Genomic DNA, 17784 nt, shown 5'->3' on the forward strand with positions numbered 1-17784 from the left:
GGCATTATTACTGAAATACTCAGCTGAATAGCTCCTTTCCCCCCATTTTTTTCCTCCATTCCTCTACTGTTTCTCAAGGATTGCATTTAAACAATAACAGTGGGCATGGGGTGCTGTACCAAAACACACAGACCCACAGAAGAGGATGAATTAGTACATTTTATGATATATTCTCCCCAGTTCAAAAATGAAAATATACATACTCAGTCTAGGTCAAGAACAAAACAAAATAGGTTCATTTAAACCTTTCAAGGGCATTTAAGCAAAATAATTTGACATCACATCTGACCTGCAGTAGCACTACACACCTTATCAGTAAAAACCCATAAGCCAGTAACTTTTATCCTCCAGATATAAGATATTCTACAGACTCCAGATCCTGAACTTGTACCAAAATCTGAGTAAGCTAGAGGTCCTTGTATATTTGGCAGAATGTGCTGATCACTCTCCACTCTCTGTACTTATTTACTGATGAACTTGGCTTGTTCAAGTAGCTTAGACTCAACACTGTCAAAACCAACTACATTAGATTAATTTGGTGAATTATTACTATTATGAAGTACAAATAAATTATTACTGGTGATTCTATTACTGAAATGTGCACCTTGCATCAAAGCTTGGCTAACTTGATGTTTAGCACAAGTAAGGGGCTGATGGAAGTTAGGAAAAACCAATTGCCTTTCCTTCATCCATGTCTATGGATATAATGTGTCAGGCACAACTGACTTCTATTAAGAGAAGTTTTTGCTAAGGGTACTCTGACCTGGTGGAAGCAGCCCTCTCTTGCACATAGAGCTCTGAATCAAAAGTAGTGAAGGCAGAGCAAGTACACTGTACTGAGACAGAAAAAGAAGAAAAACATTTTTGTCCAACCCTAAAGAGCTGGCAGAAGTTGAGATCATGAGCACACAGAGAATTCCCTTTTATTTCTGGGAGAAAGGGCAGAGGAGGCTGCTTGCAGTCAAGGCAAAAATTGGTCTACCAGCATGATGGCAAACTGGCCCCTGAGCACCGCACTGTCCCTGCCTCCCTTGTCTGCTGGCAGTCCAAAATAAGAATAAAGAACAAGGACATGGGACAGTGCAATTTCTAAAGTCAGTTTAGAAGGAGAAGTGTTGAAGTGCCTTGCTATAAATTACCATAGGAAAAAGGAAAGGGAAATAAATGAGAAGCCAAGTTACAAACACCATATCCACCCCTGTCCCCAGCAGTGTACTGGCCAAAGAGATAATTAGCTGACAGTCCTTGGTTGAAAAAGAAAAAACAAAACAACTCAGTAAGGCTCAACTGTATAACTGATCCACTGTATTGTTTTCAGGATCTTATCCCTTTGAGTAGTATCTAGGGAGAAAGCACTGAGTAAATAGGAAAAAGCTGTCATCCATATCCCTTCTTCCTTTGCTAACAAGGCCTCCTCTAAGGGATCCTCCTTATCCCTATGCATGGCATCTCAGGCACTAAGTACACATTTAGGATATTGCTGCTGTTTGCCCTCTGGCAGGCATTGCCTTCTGCTGCCTCAAAAAAGGTCTCTTCTTACTAGAAAATGCCTTTTAAGAAGTTCTTCCTATCCATCTGTTCTTCTGGAATAAAGCTGAGGAATACAATTAGATCTGAATACATTTTAGCTTGACTTCCTAGGAAAACAAATACTGCTATTTGTTGTCTTTTTAAAAGCATGTGTCAATAGGCATAATTTCTGCAAACAGTAGAGAGGGACAGGATAGGAGACTGGAGATCACCAATTACATTAACAATGTTTCTTTCTGTACAGTGATTAAAGAAAGAATTTTTCTTGGCATCTCTTACATCAGCAGGAGCCCCGCATGCTGGCACAGCTCTGTGATTCAGTATTTGACCATGGGAAACACATTTGATAGAATTTTGATAGAATTTTGTGCTCTAGCAGTTAGGTACAGATATTCTTCAGCTTCTTGTAGAAAAGAATCCAGGCACAATCTGCTGGATTGGTCGTAGGAAAGAGCTCAAGATAAAATTTATTCTTCTTGAAATGAAGCTCTACATTCAAGTCTACATGCACAGTCTAATATTTAGATGGAAGTAAATAGTGAAATTTTATCTTACCTTTCCCCCAAACCAAAATGTTTCCACTTGAGTCTCCTGTAATAGTATCACCATTTTCAGAAAAGGTCACACACAGGACAAACTTTGGCTTCTCTTGTTTCTGCATGGTTATGAAAAATATACATTCACAGCAACACACAACCCATGGATTTTAACTTTATGCATTTGGTTAATTTAGTTTAGTCTTATACAGCTCTATTATCACTTAAACATCTACAAGAGTTAAATACATTCCTACAGTCTAAACAGAATAATCTGTGCAAGGGCAGAAGATGCATCCCCTGAGGTTTGTGGCCCAATCCTGCACCCTTTAATTGCAAGCTGGGGACAGAGTGAGTGAGAAGGCCCGACAACATGTAACACATGACCAGGACTGCTCTGAGATAAATCCAATTCCCCAACTACTGCAGAATGCCAAAGACTTGGAGTATTTAGAAGTGGCCATAGTTTCAAACAAGCTTTATTATTATAATTCTTAACTCCAAAGTTTTTAGGAGAAAAAATAAAATATTACTAGAGATTTTGGCCATAGTGTAAGAATGAAAGAATCATCTCTTGAAAGAAGCCCAAGTTTCAATAATGAAACTCTGCATTTAAGACATTGACAGCAACAAAAAAATTAAATGTGTAAGGGAACAAAAACATCACTGGTAACTTCTAAGGACATTATATATTCCGTGTTGACAACCTGTGTGTATGATCCCTTTCTCCCCCAACCTAAGAGCTGTTCTATGCAAGGACCACAACCCTTTTCCAGCTCTAACCATCATCAAGAACAACAGAAACAGAAGAGGGAGAAAAATCCATTTAAAATACATGAAAAATAAAATGTGACAAAATTTACATGCATTCTCTCAGCATCTCCTCCTGATTTCACACAAAGTATATGAACTGACATTGTAAATATTTGTTCTGACTATCCTTGGGAGCCACGAGGAGCTTCCACAAGCAGTAAACTAGCACTCACTGGAGTTATCTGCAGTCATTGCAAACACATCCCTCAGTTGTGCATGCAAGTGCTGTACAGCTTAGTCTATATTCTACAACAAAACCAAATCAAACCTTGAAATGAAAATTATATTTACCAAATAGTGGCCAGCTCAATTTGTATTTGAATGACATATGTGCATGTGTCTGAGCAGAACAGAGGAAAAGGGAAGAAAATTCATACAAATGTATTTTTTATGGGGTCTTTCCTCCTATAAAATAAAAATCTCCTCCATCACACATTCTCTCTCTTTTTTTTTAATCATAGAGAGTTTTAAGGTAATTTTATTTTCCACAGGTTGTGAGTGGGAGACTGGGGGTATGTAGCAAAAAGAATATAGGAAAAAGAATACAAGGAAAAATGGGCAATTGCATTTCAAAATTTCAGTGTGGAAGTTTTACCCATGGAAAAGTTCTCTGTGCCATACCATGGATGCCACCTGAGCTTCTGCAACATTTTGAGTTTAATAATAATCCCTTCTTTTGATTTACTCAAACCTTATTAAACCTTATTTCTGTATGACTGTATCATTACTATAAACATAAAATTAGAGAAACATTTTATTTTACCTCAAATAATCCTTGCTTTTTAATAAGGGAATTTCCTTCTAGTGTCCAAAAATAAAGGTGTGATTTTCCACAGGTAACTATTATATTTGTATCAGTAGGGTGAAAATCTGCAGCAAATACAGCCTCATTAGAGCACTTGGAAGGAAAAAGAAAAACATTGTATCAAAATCTAAAATGCAAAGGAAGGAAAACAATATTACATGGTTCTCTAGTTAGGTAAACTGATACTTCTGATATAAGAATAATTCTGAGCTATTCATTTACTTACATAGACTGGATTACTTTGTAGCCAAAACATGTTATGTCTTTATAAGTTAGTATCAAAATGTATCCCTAAAAATCATGTCAGATAATGAGCACTTCTACACAAAAGATTAGTTTTGGATCTTTTTCCTGCACATGCTCCTATCATTGCTGCCTAAAATTTTCTAATCAATTCTAGAATGACAACAAACAACAAAATTTTATAAAAACCTAAACTATTGGGATAATCTTAACGGAGAGAAAATATTCCCTTTCTTCATGTTCCTTGCCTTTTATACAGTGAAAGTGTTAAAAATGCACAAAAAGTTAAATACAGAAAGATATTTTATTACAAGAAACTAGATCTACATACAAGCAAGTAGTACAAAATATCTTATTGCAACACCTTGACATCTGCCAGCTTTTCTTCTTTCTGCCAGTCCCACACTGAAAGCACATGGTCATTGGAGTCATCCACAGAGCACAGGCTGCTTCCTCCATTCTGAGGCAAAACATGGGAAATATTAATGCATCATCCAAACAACAAGAGGAACATATAAATACACATTCAAAACAATGAAATACCTATGTGTAAGTGAAGATATTTACACATATTTACTCTTTAACTGTTATACTTGTAGTTAGATCTCCATAAAATATAATAATTTATAGGGTCATGCTAAAAAGGGACCTAGAAGAGAAACTCTTGCAAACTGCAGACAAGTGTCAGGAATGTGGTAGATATCTCTTTACAAATATTCAGTAGTGGAAATTCCAAAGGCAAACAGACATCATTATCTATTTTATTAAGAAAGCTTTTCCTGATAACTATACTGGATTTCTTTCTTTGCAATTTAAACCAATTATTTATTCTCAGATGTGTGTTAATACAGGAAACATTTTTATCCTTCATATTGGTATAATGGACCAAAATCAGAAAACATAGTAAGGAATTAGAAAACAACTTATTCTTGACAGGTGTCTTTTTTATAGTTATGACATTTATCACTCTTTCTAATCTCAATTACCCTAATTCCTTCATTCTTTCTTCATTCTTCAGGCCCAAAACAAGTGTCAGACACAGCTACAAAAACTGTGCCTTAGCAGCCCATGAGGTGGGGCAGAGGCAGGACTAAGGAACCTGAAGAGAGGGCATCTAAAGTGAGAGAGCTGCTGCTACTCAGTGGGAAGTGATGCTCAGAACAGGCCAAGCTGTGACCAAAATCACACAGCAAACATATTAAATACTGGCTTTCTTCTGGCAAATGCCAATAGTGCTCCTGTGTTATTATGCATCTGTTTCCCTCCAGAGGGGTATTTACAGAGTGTTTGCTTACAAATCCTTTTATTTTTCCTTCAAAGTTGATGTCAAACTGTGTTAGCTTTCACCTTTGTATTCTTAACTAGTTCTCCCAATACAGCCCTCTCTTTTCTACTTTCTAGAAACATAATTATCAATGGATTTCAAGTGCTTGTAGAAACTTTCACTGAAGTAAATTTTGTCTAGGGAATACACCAGGTAGTCCTCTCCTATCTAAAACTGCTGTCAGGACAACCAGACACCACCACATACACTGCTTACAGATTTGGTTGGGCACAGGGGGCTTTGCAGTTTGCACATGCCAGGTCACAGACTCAAGTTTTTATATGGGACTCAAATGCTGCCTTTATCAGCATGTAAATATTTCCTTTATCTCTGTGAAAGATTAGAGTTCAAAGGATGGTGCCAAGAGGCAAACAACAGGATTTTACTATTTTACAGTCCTTTATTCATATGCCTTTGCTGCTTTTTAGCAAAAGATTTTGATTCTCCTATGGGAGCCTCAATTTTTAAAAAGTCTTTCATCAATCATTTTGGACACAGTGAGAGGATTAAAAGGTGCAGAGAGAGTAAATTTCTTATGCAGGGAGAAACAGAATAGGATGATTCAAGAAAAGTAGGGATGCTGAAATTTCAAGTACACAAATATTTCTTCAACTGCCAAAGAAATTAATTGCAGTTTATTTTAAGTACATGGTAAATCTCAGAATGCTGAGATATTGTCAACTTTAATAGCAACCTACGCTGCTGGAAACAAATGGGCCACAAGCTTTGCTCCTCTACAGAGAAACCTGGGAGAAAAGACAGCTTGGAAGTATGTTTTGGTCACCTAAATTTAAAAGATTTCAAAGATCTTTCCAGCAAACAGTCTTGATATGACTACTCATTTACTTTACTTACAGATTTAGAAAAAGCAATGCAAGTGACAGCTCGGTCAAAAAACCCCATTCCAATGACATGAAGGGTGTTCAGAGTCACAGAATCCCAGACACGCACGTGTGGTGGCAATTGCTATAAAACACACACAGAAAACATCAGCTCAAACAATGATGGAGAAAACCCAACAGGATTTGAAAAAATGAGAATGCATCTGAAAAAAAAAAAAAATCACAATTGAAGGTATAAAAATTATCAGAACTTCTCTAGAGTCACCCATGTAAGCACAGATACATCACAAATGGTTTGCTGATTATTGTGCCTAGGACCAGTATCTGGAACTGACTATGCAGAGTGTACAGCATGTCAGATATCAGTTTGTTCACTAAAGTTCAGGGCCACTGAGATACTCAGCATGAACTGAAAATTGTTGATGACTTTGTGACACGGGATTTACTGGTAGGCCCAGGTAGAATTTAAACTGTACCAACAGAGATAACTCTGGGAAATGTAAAAGGTAAAAGTGTGAAAAGAAGCTCAGGAATTTTTAAAATGTAATTAATTTCAACATTATAAAAATGGCTGGGGAAAATAACTTTATGTTCAAACTCTTCTTTACAACTGTAGTCAGAATGAGATTGCATTTTGTAAATAAAATTCCAGATGTACATCCTGGCCCCAGATCAGCTCCTCCCCTCTGCCTTTGGCTCCGGGCACCCCGCGATGCCCCCCACGGCCACCAGGGGGCAGCCCCGGGCAGCTGGTGGAGTCCGCGCTCACAAGCAGCGAAATCGTCCTTTAACATAAATAAATATATCTAAAAAAAACCCAAGGGCGCAACAATACCTCAGTTATATTAGTGGCTTTTATATACCTATATACTGTATTCCACTCAAACACAGACCTCAGACTTTTATGTTTTATTTCATAAATACATTGGTAAGTTAAAAAAAGCTCCAACACATAATAAAAATTAATAGTTTGTGTTACTCAGCTAAGTTATCTTTATATAAAAATTATACTGCATAGCTGGTATTTCCTTTTTTTTCCCCCCCTGTCCTGGTTTGGACTGGGATAGAGTTCATTTTCTTTTGCGTAGCTGATGTAAAACAGTGTTTTGGACAAGAATAATGTGGATAACACAGATGTTTTGGCTGTTGCTGAGCAGTGCTCACCCTAAGTCAAGGACTCTTCAGTTTCCCATGGTCTGACAGTGAGGAGCAGATGTGAAGCCAGGAGGCAGCATGGTCCAGGCAGCTGATCTGAACTGTCCAAAGGGATATTCCACACCATAGAATATCATGCCCAGTACATAAACTGGGGAGTTGGCCAGGAGAAGCCAATTGCTGCTAGGGGATGAGCTGGCCATCAGTCAGCAAGCCATTGCATTGTACATCACTTTTCATTCTTGGGTCTTATTTATCTCTTTTTGTTGTCTTTGTTGTTGTAATTATTATTTAATTAAAATGTAATAATAATAACAACAACCATACTTATTTCAAACCACAGGGTTTGTCCTTTTTCCAATCCTCTTTTTTTTTTTTTTCCAGCAAATAACTCAAACCTGTTCTTCATAGTTTGGTTTTGGTAGCTGTGATCAAAAATGACGTTGCATACTGTACAATTTAATGTCCTCCTTTCCTCCACATCCATCCACGCTCTCAGGTCTCCTTTGCAGCCTTACCCCTCCATTCCTCCCAGAGACCAGCTCCGAATTTACCTTCAGTCTAAGTCAGGGAACCAGAAACCATTGACCACTCTTGATAATGGAGTTGGGTAACTCTGAGAGTGTGCAATAGGAACATTCAAATTATGTTTTGCTTCTGTTCAGTCCAAAAATGTAAGACCAATTGCAGCAGGAAAAGAATACAGCATGCATCTTCTTAATAACCTATTCTTATGAAATATAAACAATTATACATCATTAAAGAAGCCACTTACTTTCCCATCCTTGGATGTCCCTGCAACTTGACCTGTTGCTATAGTGATCCTATCAGGATGAACAGCCAGGCTACAAAAAAAAAAAGAAGAGGCCATTAATCTATTTAATAATTTTAATCAATTATCAATTGATTAAAATGATTATCAATTTTAATCAAAAATGATTATCAATTTTAATCAAATTAATCAATTTAATCTATTGACAATCTATTTCAACAAGCTATTACTTGAGATTGTAATAAATAGCCCTGTTTTAGTCATATAAAGCACACAGCACAAGCGCAAACTTTTAAAGAATATAAAACCAGAACTGACAAAACAATTGCCATACTCTTGTATTTTAAAGTCCTCTGAATTCTTTTTTCACTGCATCTGTTTTGCATGCCATTCTAAAGGCCAAGTACCCTACAAAAGGAACTGCTGCAATAATTCATTTAGCTTTACAAACCAGAAAGGCATCCTCTTTCCAGTAAACCTGATAGCTTTGAAATATCTAGAGACAGAAAATTTGAAAGAAGGAAATGAGATGGAACAGGTCCAAGGTAAAAATCTCCTTGTAAAACAACCAGATTATGCAAATAATTCAATTTATGAAACATCCTTACAATTCAAGCTGATTTGGTTATCAGGCCTATTTTTGGCTTTGAGGGACAATGGGTGTTTCATAATGCCTAATCTAAAGAAGGGATGTCAAACTCATTTCACCCATCAGATAATCCAGGTGCTCTTTTTCAGCTACACTGTGCAAACAGACTGATACCATCAAGATAAACCATATGTTTATTTAGATTTCAGTTCAATGATTCTGATATTTGCTGGTATCTAGTATCCTCTGATCTTCAACACACTTAAATCACTTTGAAGCCCAATCTGGGCTGTGTGCATGGCAGCAAACAAACCAGGTCTAGTTTATCCCAGGCTATCTGCCATGGGTTCAGCATGCCTGAAGATACCAGGAAGGCCACAGGTGAAATTTCTACTATTTTGCTGGTTAGGTTGAACCTAAAGGGACTGTACACCTGGTGAAGGGCAATAATTCAACCCTACTTAAAAAATGCAAGAAGATTCTAAAGAAGAAGATAATGCTCAATCATCCTAAAAGAAGAGTAAGGAAAATGAGTGTCTCTCTCTCAAATAGATGTCTTATGAAGAAAAAAAGAACTGCTATTAGATGACTTACCACTTCACATCATCATTGTGACCAGTGTAATGTCTCTGGAGCTGCTCCTCCACGTTGAAGAGCACGACCACAGACGCGATGAAGTACACAGTCTCGCCCGTCGGCAGCAGGTACAGATTGCTGCGGCAGTCCCGACCCCTGTAGCCATAGCTAGAGTGCTGGTCAAGCTGCAATAACGTCATCTACCCATGAAGAATGTTAAAAACAAGAAGGAAAAAAAAAAAAAAAGGATTCTCTGTCCTTGTAGTCTGTAGTCTCTGTCCTAAAGTCTCCATCTCTTGGCTTGAGCACAGCTTTATTACTTGATAACCTTGAGAACTCTTTCCCTTACTACAGTAGAGAGTTGAAGCACTTTGCAGACTTTAAAACCTACATATCCTACAGAAAATACATAGCAAAGAATAGGGGAAGTTTCAGATGTACTTTTCCTTTAGCATCATCTAGAATTTGCTAAATACCGGACAAAGGCAATACTAGTTTTGTCCCAGGTGTATTTACTATTTACACTGCTTGACTAATTAAAATAAAAAATTAGACTTGATGGAAACACTGATAAGTCATTCAGCACATCTCCCTGCACTACACAAGGATTGATTGTATTATCCTGTGTGCAGGTTGATTCATTTCATTAATGTGGACATGACCTGCCAGATGGACAAAAACCATAAAAGGGTTACATCATCCATTCCAATTTATTTTTGTAGTATTTAAAAGGCAGTGGCTCAGATTCTGATGGTAGTCATATCAATATGAATGTAAAATTAATTCCATGAAATGACTGGAATAATAATCTCATTTAGACTGAAAGTTAAATCAGCCAAATTTTGTAGTTTTATTCTTCTGAAGAGTCATTAGGGACTACAACTATTTTGGCTTTCTTTTTTTTTATGGGAACAGAAAGAAACAGCATTAGCAGAATCTTGGCAAAACAGAAGTGCATTCTAATGCAGTCAGTATGGAGGAACTGGCTGTGAAAAATACATGGGCAGTTAATGAAACCCCATTTACATGATCTAAACAAGATACTTGTGCACTCTTCTGGATGGTCAGTGACAAGCCACTCAAACTAAAATAGTCATTTAATGTTGTTGAAGTAATAAGGTCAATAGTTAACCTATAAAAATACCTATTTTAGAAGAAACAGCTTTCTGACTTTTTTCTTATAAATGCAATAGAACTAGTGCAGCATACCCAATTATTAAAGTGTGAATTCAGAAATAGAGCTTTTAGTCTTATAAACTGAAATATGTCAGCCAAACTTTCTTGAGATATTAAAGTGGGATGACATTGAAACAATCAATATCCTAATTAGAAAGAATTTACTATCAATTTGAATCTGTCTGTGATGGTTGGTGTTACTACTCTAGATAGCTGGGCAATGATTTATTTGTTTACATTCATTTTTCTCTCTAAGGCCAGAGAGCATTATGAATTGAAGCCAACATAATGTTTCCCTAGTTCAACAACATATAATCAAATTTATAGTGAACCAGCAGCTGAAGTTAGTGTAAGGAATTGAACTTCTAAAAAAAGTGGAGAACATTACACAAACATGCATAAGTAACAAATCTCAGTGCACAAAAATAGCCATTAAATGGGAAAGATTACATTCTTTAGGGAAAATCTCCTTTCTTTACTATTCTTCTTGTGGGGAACAATGCTGCATTCAACCCTTCACATGACTGCTGTTGTCAAACACTCAATTTCTTTCTATCAGCAGTTCTTCTCAAATGCAAACTCCTGGGGTTGATCCCTCCTTTTCCTCACTGTTTCCCACACTTGGATTTGGTGGCTTTGACTTGGATTTGGTGAGCTGGCATTTCAGGGAGTGTTACCTTGACCTTTTCTTTTCATTTGGCCTGCAGTTTTTGTTTCAAACCTCCTGCCTGCCAAGTGAGTTGCTCTTAAATGGATCTGGGAAGGCCACTGCTCCCACCCTGATGTCCCTAGTGCTGATTTCTCACTTGGATTTTGCACCTCTGCTCCAGCCCCCCTCACACTTCATCACTCACTGTTTTTGTTTTTTCATGTCCTAATATATATGATAATATATCAGAGGTGTGAACCTTTTTCAGCTTGCCCAGAGAACTGCTAAGGTGACTGTAATAACCCTTTATGGTTCTGGAATGCCCTGAAATCTGTACACATTAGATTTTTTTCCTGCTGTTTCTCATCATACTCTGCTTTCCTTTCCATTTGTCCACACCACCTCCAATATCTTGTTTCCCTATCCCCATTCTTACATTATAGAGCATTTCTGGCTGTACTCCCACAGCTGCATTCATTTATCTGTTACAAAGATGTTTTTTCCTATTCCAGTTCCGTTACCCTCCAATCAAGCAGTGCAGCTTCTCCAACTCAACTGGAATGAATGCCTGCAATATTGCTTGGTTTTCTTCTGTATTTGTCTTTCTTCTTAAATGATCTTATGCTCCTGCTCACAGTTTCTCTTCCCCTTGTTACAGTCTGTAAAGTGAGCATCACCTTCTCCCTCTTTTTTAAAATTATTTTTAAATTGTCTTTCTAAACCTTCCATATACCTAGTCATTGCTATAAATATATCATGATTGGATTTAATTGCAAATAAATTAGAAACAGAAGAAGCTAGCACAATATTTTTGGAAAAAACTACCTCCTCCTCAATACCATTTAGAATAACCATCTAGGGTTAGTTAGATTGTTCCATTAATTCACACCTCTTCTATTCTTAGACAACCTTAGACAGGATTCTGCTGGGTATATGGACACACACCTGGAAGGACATATGAATATTCAAACTAAAAATAATAATCCATCTGGCAAATATTCAGTCATTCAAATAAGCTTAACTGAGAAACTAATGAGACTGAAATCATGACCTACTCTAATTATAATTTCTTATAATAGTCTGAAATATTGACGTCAGGTTCCACCTACATGCTGCTAATGACATTCTGCTTTGTGTCATGCTTGGGTGTTCTGTTGTTTCAGTGAGCTTTCTAACATTTCCTCCTTACCATCCTTAGGCCCCTTGAGTGAGGAGCTCCTTACAACTGCAAAAGACATCATTCAGTTCTGTGGTGATAAATAGTGAAAACCTGTAGAACTAGATGGTAAAGTGCTGCAAGCAGCATTTATCACTGTAATCTCACCTGTTTTATTAATTTTATGGATTTTTTTGTCTTTTTAACTCATCTTCACTTAGTTGTGCATGCATTATCTATGCAGTTCCAGCAGAATGGGATAGAACATACAGCCTCAGCTGCAATAGGAATAATAAGAATGGTTACTAAATCTGTCATTAATCTCTTGTGAATACAAAGGGACTTTTGGAAACTCTCTGAACATTCTGAAACCACATGCAGTTCTATTTATACAACTTTGAAAAAGACTATATGCAGTCTGTCTTCTTTTATGAAGTCAAAGTAATTTCCTATTTACACTGCAACCAGAAAAGAGATTTTTCTTTCAATAGAAAACCTTATGATGATGTCATCTCTCTAAAGATAATAGATATTACAAATAAACTCAGATCTTCTTGTGTTTATATTTTATCTTGAATCATCTATTATATATAATAAGATTACATAAAAGTGAAATGTCTTTTTTTAAATAAAGAATATATTCTATCATTATACTTAAATGTGAAATAGGAAAAAACTTTTGTATGTCATGAAACACTGATTGCTTTCCAGTTAGATTTCTGCAATTGTGTCCACTCATAGAAGTCAGTGGAAAAATCTGGTTGTTCAGTATTTGTGGTGTTTAAGCCCCCTTAAGATACAAATCCAAATATTATTTTATATATTATATTGTATAAATTTTATGGCTAAGCATGTATCAGTTGCACAGCACTACTCAATTCAGGGCTTATTCCAGTTGAATGCACCATCCTCTTAAGGACAATGGTGTACATTTTATAAAACAGTTTAAAATGATAAATTACTGCTAAGAACTAAACTAATGATTTTACTGCTGAGAAAAAAAAAATGAGCTTGTCTTATGCATATTATAATTAATAATCCCATCTCACTACATTCTTATGATATGCCTAGTTTAATCCTTGGCTAATTAGAATGCTTCAGACTTAACCTTCAGGCAACATTTAAGCAAAATCTTTCTTAAGCTGCCACCCTGTACTTTACAAGGTGAAGAACAGCAGCCTCAAGAAATTAACACCTATTTTCAATGGAATGTCACTTCAGCAATTAAATGAACCCTATGACCTTAATCCTGCAATACTTTAGCTCAAGAAGTTATTTAACCCAAATCATTATGGAATGATTGATTTCCAGTAGTCCTCCAGCACAGAAAGGATACACCCATTCCAGCTTAAGCCTCTTGGCTGGTAGTTCTACTTTTGCTTCCAAATTGTAAGATTCCACTTGCTCTTTGGGCATGTACATGGTAACAGGACGTCCACGAAGAAACATTTTTACGTATCCTTCCTCTACAAAAGGTCAGAAATGTTTAATGTTACACAAAAAAGCCATTGGGGAGAATTCCAGTGCTCCTCCATCCCTTCCCACATAACAGTTTGGTGCATTACAATTATAAAATGACATGCAATCTCAAACTTAGAAATTTAGCAGGTTTTTTTTTCCTAAATCATAATCACTAAGCAGACTTTTTAAAAAACATATGAAGTCCCTTCTTCCTCTAAATATTCTGAGTAGCAGAATTAGAACTAAACAATGTCATGAAGAACTACAAAACAGAAAGGTCTGAAATTGAATTTTTAAAAAAATGTTACAATATTATGGTTTTTAAATATTAAAAATGAAGGGGAATACATCAAAGATTACAATTAACGCAGAAATGCCACTTAAAATTAATTTTATTTTTTAATCAATGTTTACAGTTGAGCATCAGCATCTAAATTATTTTCCAACACTCAGTCGCATTCTTTGCATCCCAGTGTAAAGATATGCTTTACACTTGATACAGTGTTAGAGATACATTCGAAATAAGGAACACAAACAATTAGTAAGAGGAATCATGCTGATGTACATGCAGAAAAGATATGTGCTTTAAGAATTACTAAACATTGAGAAAAGAATGACAACATTGAGAGCACATTAAAAGAAAGGAAAATGACATACAGGAGAGAAGCTACAAAAACTCAATTGGCTGACAGAAGTAAACATTTCTAGAAGAAAATACTAAAAGTAATCTGTTGAACTGGTAAGAAATATTTTTGGGGCAGAGAAGCAGAGATTAATAACAGATCTGGAAGTACTGACTTGGGGACTTCATGGGGCTTATAAAACTAGGAGATCTGGGAAATGCCATGAAGGTCTGACTAGGACTTTTGGGAAGTGGCAAGGCCAAAGTGGGTGTCCTGTGAACTTCTGATGAAGTTTGTCCAGATTCAGAACGTGCTGGCTCTTGCTGCTCCATCGGCAGATCAAGGGGTTCAGCCTTGTTCGCATGCGAATCAAGCAGTTTTGGAGTCAGTGACATCTGTAGAGTTACTAGACAGAATAATCGTGGGCACAGAGGAAATGGAAGGGCAAAAGTAACAAAAATCATGTAAATGAAAAAAAAAGATACAATTTAGGACTTTTAAATTATGCTATGAATTTTTAAGTATCATTACAAATATACCACTATTTTTTAAATTTGAAAGCTAAGGCTTTATTTTAATTTGAAATATGCATATGCTACAAATCCTGACTAAATTAATAAGAATTATTGATTGAACAAATAAACATCATAGCAATGCTGTATTACCTAACTAGATGTGTATTTTGTCTTTACACTAAGTTATATGGGAAAGAGATCTACCTGACCTGTCAAAGTTACAGTTAGGTCTCTCTAGCTTCATTTACAGAACACATACATAAAGTGAAAGCAACAGAAAACTTAATGCTAAAAAGAAGAGATAATAATGATGAAATAATGGTGACAGAAGGTTGGAAGTTCAAGATGTTTGTTAAAATGATAGAATATTGGAATTGTTTTAAAAATCTACTCCAATATAGCTGTATTGGAAAATAAAATAGAGGGTAGAGCATTAAATAGCAAAGCATTACAGCACTATTTGTATGCGCATGCAGCATCTATTTAATGAGCTTCAAACACGTGCCAACACTGCTGATGCTGGTGCACTGGAAGTCAACAGATTTTCAGCAATGACAACTACTGGCTGTACTTATCAAATGCTGTGAATGAACCAAAGTTTAATTCACCAAGCTGCTTTTCTCATCTGAAGCTTATGGGACTCATAAAACTTGCATTTAGCCATCTACAGCGGGAACATTTGACCTAGTCACACCAGACTAGGAAAACAAACTACATCAAGTATATTACAACAAGTATATGAACTATGCCTTCAGAATGTGTATATGTCTCTCTCCTAACTGTAAAGAGGAACTTAGGCTGATAAGGTCAAGTACAGAGGTCATACTGTGTACTTATTTCTAACTTCTGGTAATATTCCATCTCTACTAGTTTTTGTTCCTAACCCAAATACATTGTCTACACAATCAATCTCCTCTTTTTCACACTTTTCTTAAGTAAGTTTATAAGACAGCAGAGTTCTAAATGTAAAGATACAGATGTAAAGACAGACAATCATCAAACTACAAAGACAGACCAAGAGTGAAACTTTTAGACAAATGTATCTTTTACATCTGCGGTTTTGTAAATTTCATATTGTTGTTGCATAAACGAACAGTTAATGAACTGAAATAAGAAGGACATCAATGCCAGTGGGATCTGCAGAGGAGACCACCACCGATTGCAGGTATAAATTTGTACAAAGAATACACAGAGGTAGAGACTCTCTAACAGACTTTGCTTTGAGAACAAACATTTTTGCTTTGTGAAATTCACATTTATTGCAAAGCTGAAAGACGCTGATTAGTGGAAAAACTGTTAGGATATAGCTATTTCTAAAAAGCACATAAATCTGTGATCAGATCACAGATATAAACATGCATCAAAAATGTGCATATTTACGCTACAACTTAACTAAAGCTTTAGACACCAACGTGGTATGTTTACCAATGTAACTCTGCTTTATGACACTAAGCAAAAAGCAACGAGAAATTAGTTGTAGGCCTAGGTCTGTTTATTTAAGATTCAGAAAAATCTACAATCTACTCAATAAGTAAAAGCAAGAAAAAACAAAGGCTTCTATGATCATGTTAGGCTAACAGCAAAACAGCCAACAAAGGGGCAAATTCTATACAAATTTCAGCAGAAGTGCAGAATGCCATTTCAAACACAGTGAACATCCACGTGTTGCCATATAGCTCTCTCAACATTTTTTTTAAAATTCAAATTCTGAGGACTAAGTCCGCAGGAATGTAAATTATAACCCGTTATTACAATTAAAGTGCACCTGAGGGTTATAATTCAGTAGATTATATAATAAATGATATAACATTTTGTTTCACTCAAAAGAACTAGAAAAGTTTTAACATTGCAAAATGCACACAAGTTAGAAAACAGCTGTATATATAGTGAGTTTTTATCCCACCAGAGCCATTTTGCTTCGAGAGCTATGAGGTTTTGGAAGTGAAGCCTACCTTTGCAGTGTGTCACACGGCGCTTCCCTTGTGATTACAGAGACAGAGACAGAAGGGCTAGATAAAGATGTGTTTGAATACAATAACTCTCTAAATACCTGCTCTAGAGGCTGTCCAGTCTTAGTCTGCTGCAGGCTAACCTGGGGCTTGACAAAACCCTGAGCTATACACTGAGTAATTACCTTCTAAACCTCCTTCCTCAGTTAGGGGCCTCTGATTCTACCATTAAAACACTGGCTTAAACTCCATTATGCAACCATATACTTAAGTAAAATACCAAGTATAACCTTCTTGGAAAAAATATTCATTTCAGTAGGAATTTTGTCTAGGTGAGAAGGACATCAATGTAGTGTCACATCTGTTTAATTACTGACTTTATCTATGGGAAAAGTGGCAGAAGAAAAAATATTACAACACCTTTTTTTACATGGTGTAAAGGAAGGAGAAATATTAGGCAAGGAAAGCATATTCTGTGCAAATCAGAAGTTTTCCTTTTCTAAACCATCAGTTTTTATGGAAGGGACATGAACCATGAATATATTGTCACTAGAGATTAAAGTGCTTATTTAATTTCATGTATTATTGACTTCAAAATCAGTTACATTAAACCTTGAAACATGGCTTAAAAGCTTTATTGGATGCTGATCAATCCGTGCAGTAAACAAAAGATCTCCAACTTTTTCAGCTTAATGTATGATTACTGTCACAGAACTATGCATAAAAATAATACAATACATCTGATAAATCAACACTTTTTTCCCCTTCCCTATTTTGCTAAAAGCAATCTTTATTTTAGTTATTGTTGACTTTTCAGAACAAAAATCACTGTTGTATACACTACTCAGCTTCATATTTTTATTAAGACTCTTCAAAACTTTTAACTGCTTAATGACAAGAACAAACACTGCTTTCACTTACACCTACTATTTCACTTTCAAAATCTTTCAGCAGGGATAATACCTAAGTTGGAAAAAATTGAAGTGCTTTTCAAATTAAAGAGAGATTACCAAAACTGTAGTAACAAACCACCTTTTTATTTGTAATTTGACAAATTACATTACAAGGCT

The 17784-nt window shown here is 36.0% G+C and overlaps 1 protein-coding gene across 7 annotated transcripts in view; it reads right to left on the minus strand.

Moving 5' to 3' along the window:
* EML1 (EMAP like 1) overlaps positions 1-17784 on the minus strand; it is a 121648-nt gene that overhangs the window by 13131 nt on the left and 90733 nt on the right. For 4 of the 7 annotated variants that reach the window (XM_071426490.1, XM_071426488.1, XM_071426491.1 and 1 more), the window contains 8 exons: positions 16718-16744; positions 13503-13632; positions 9204-9353; positions 8024-8093; positions 6107-6217; positions 4292-4387; positions 3643-3777; positions 2086-2185 (listed from right to left, as the gene is read on the minus strand). In XM_071426490.1, coding sequence (XP_071282591.1) covers positions 2086-2185; positions 3643-3777; positions 4292-4387; positions 6107-6217; positions 8024-8093; positions 9204-9353; positions 13503-13632; positions 16718-16744 — 819 coding nt within the window. The remainder of the gene's footprint in view (positions 1-2085; positions 2186-3642; positions 3778-4291; positions 4388-6106; positions 6218-8023; positions 8094-9203; positions 9354-13502; positions 13633-16717; positions 16745-17784) is intronic. The other 3 variants (XM_071426489.1, XM_071426492.1, XM_071426495.1) reach the window with 1 other exon arrangement.

This window comes from Agelaius tricolor, unplaced genomic scaffold (assembly GCF_023055355.1).
Source record: "Agelaius tricolor isolate 1412-34295 unplaced genomic scaffold, bAgeTri1.0.p SCAF_5, whole genome shotgun sequence".
NCBI classification, from domain to species: domain Eukaryota; kingdom Metazoa; phylum Chordata; class Aves; order Passeriformes; family Icteridae; genus Agelaius; species Agelaius tricolor.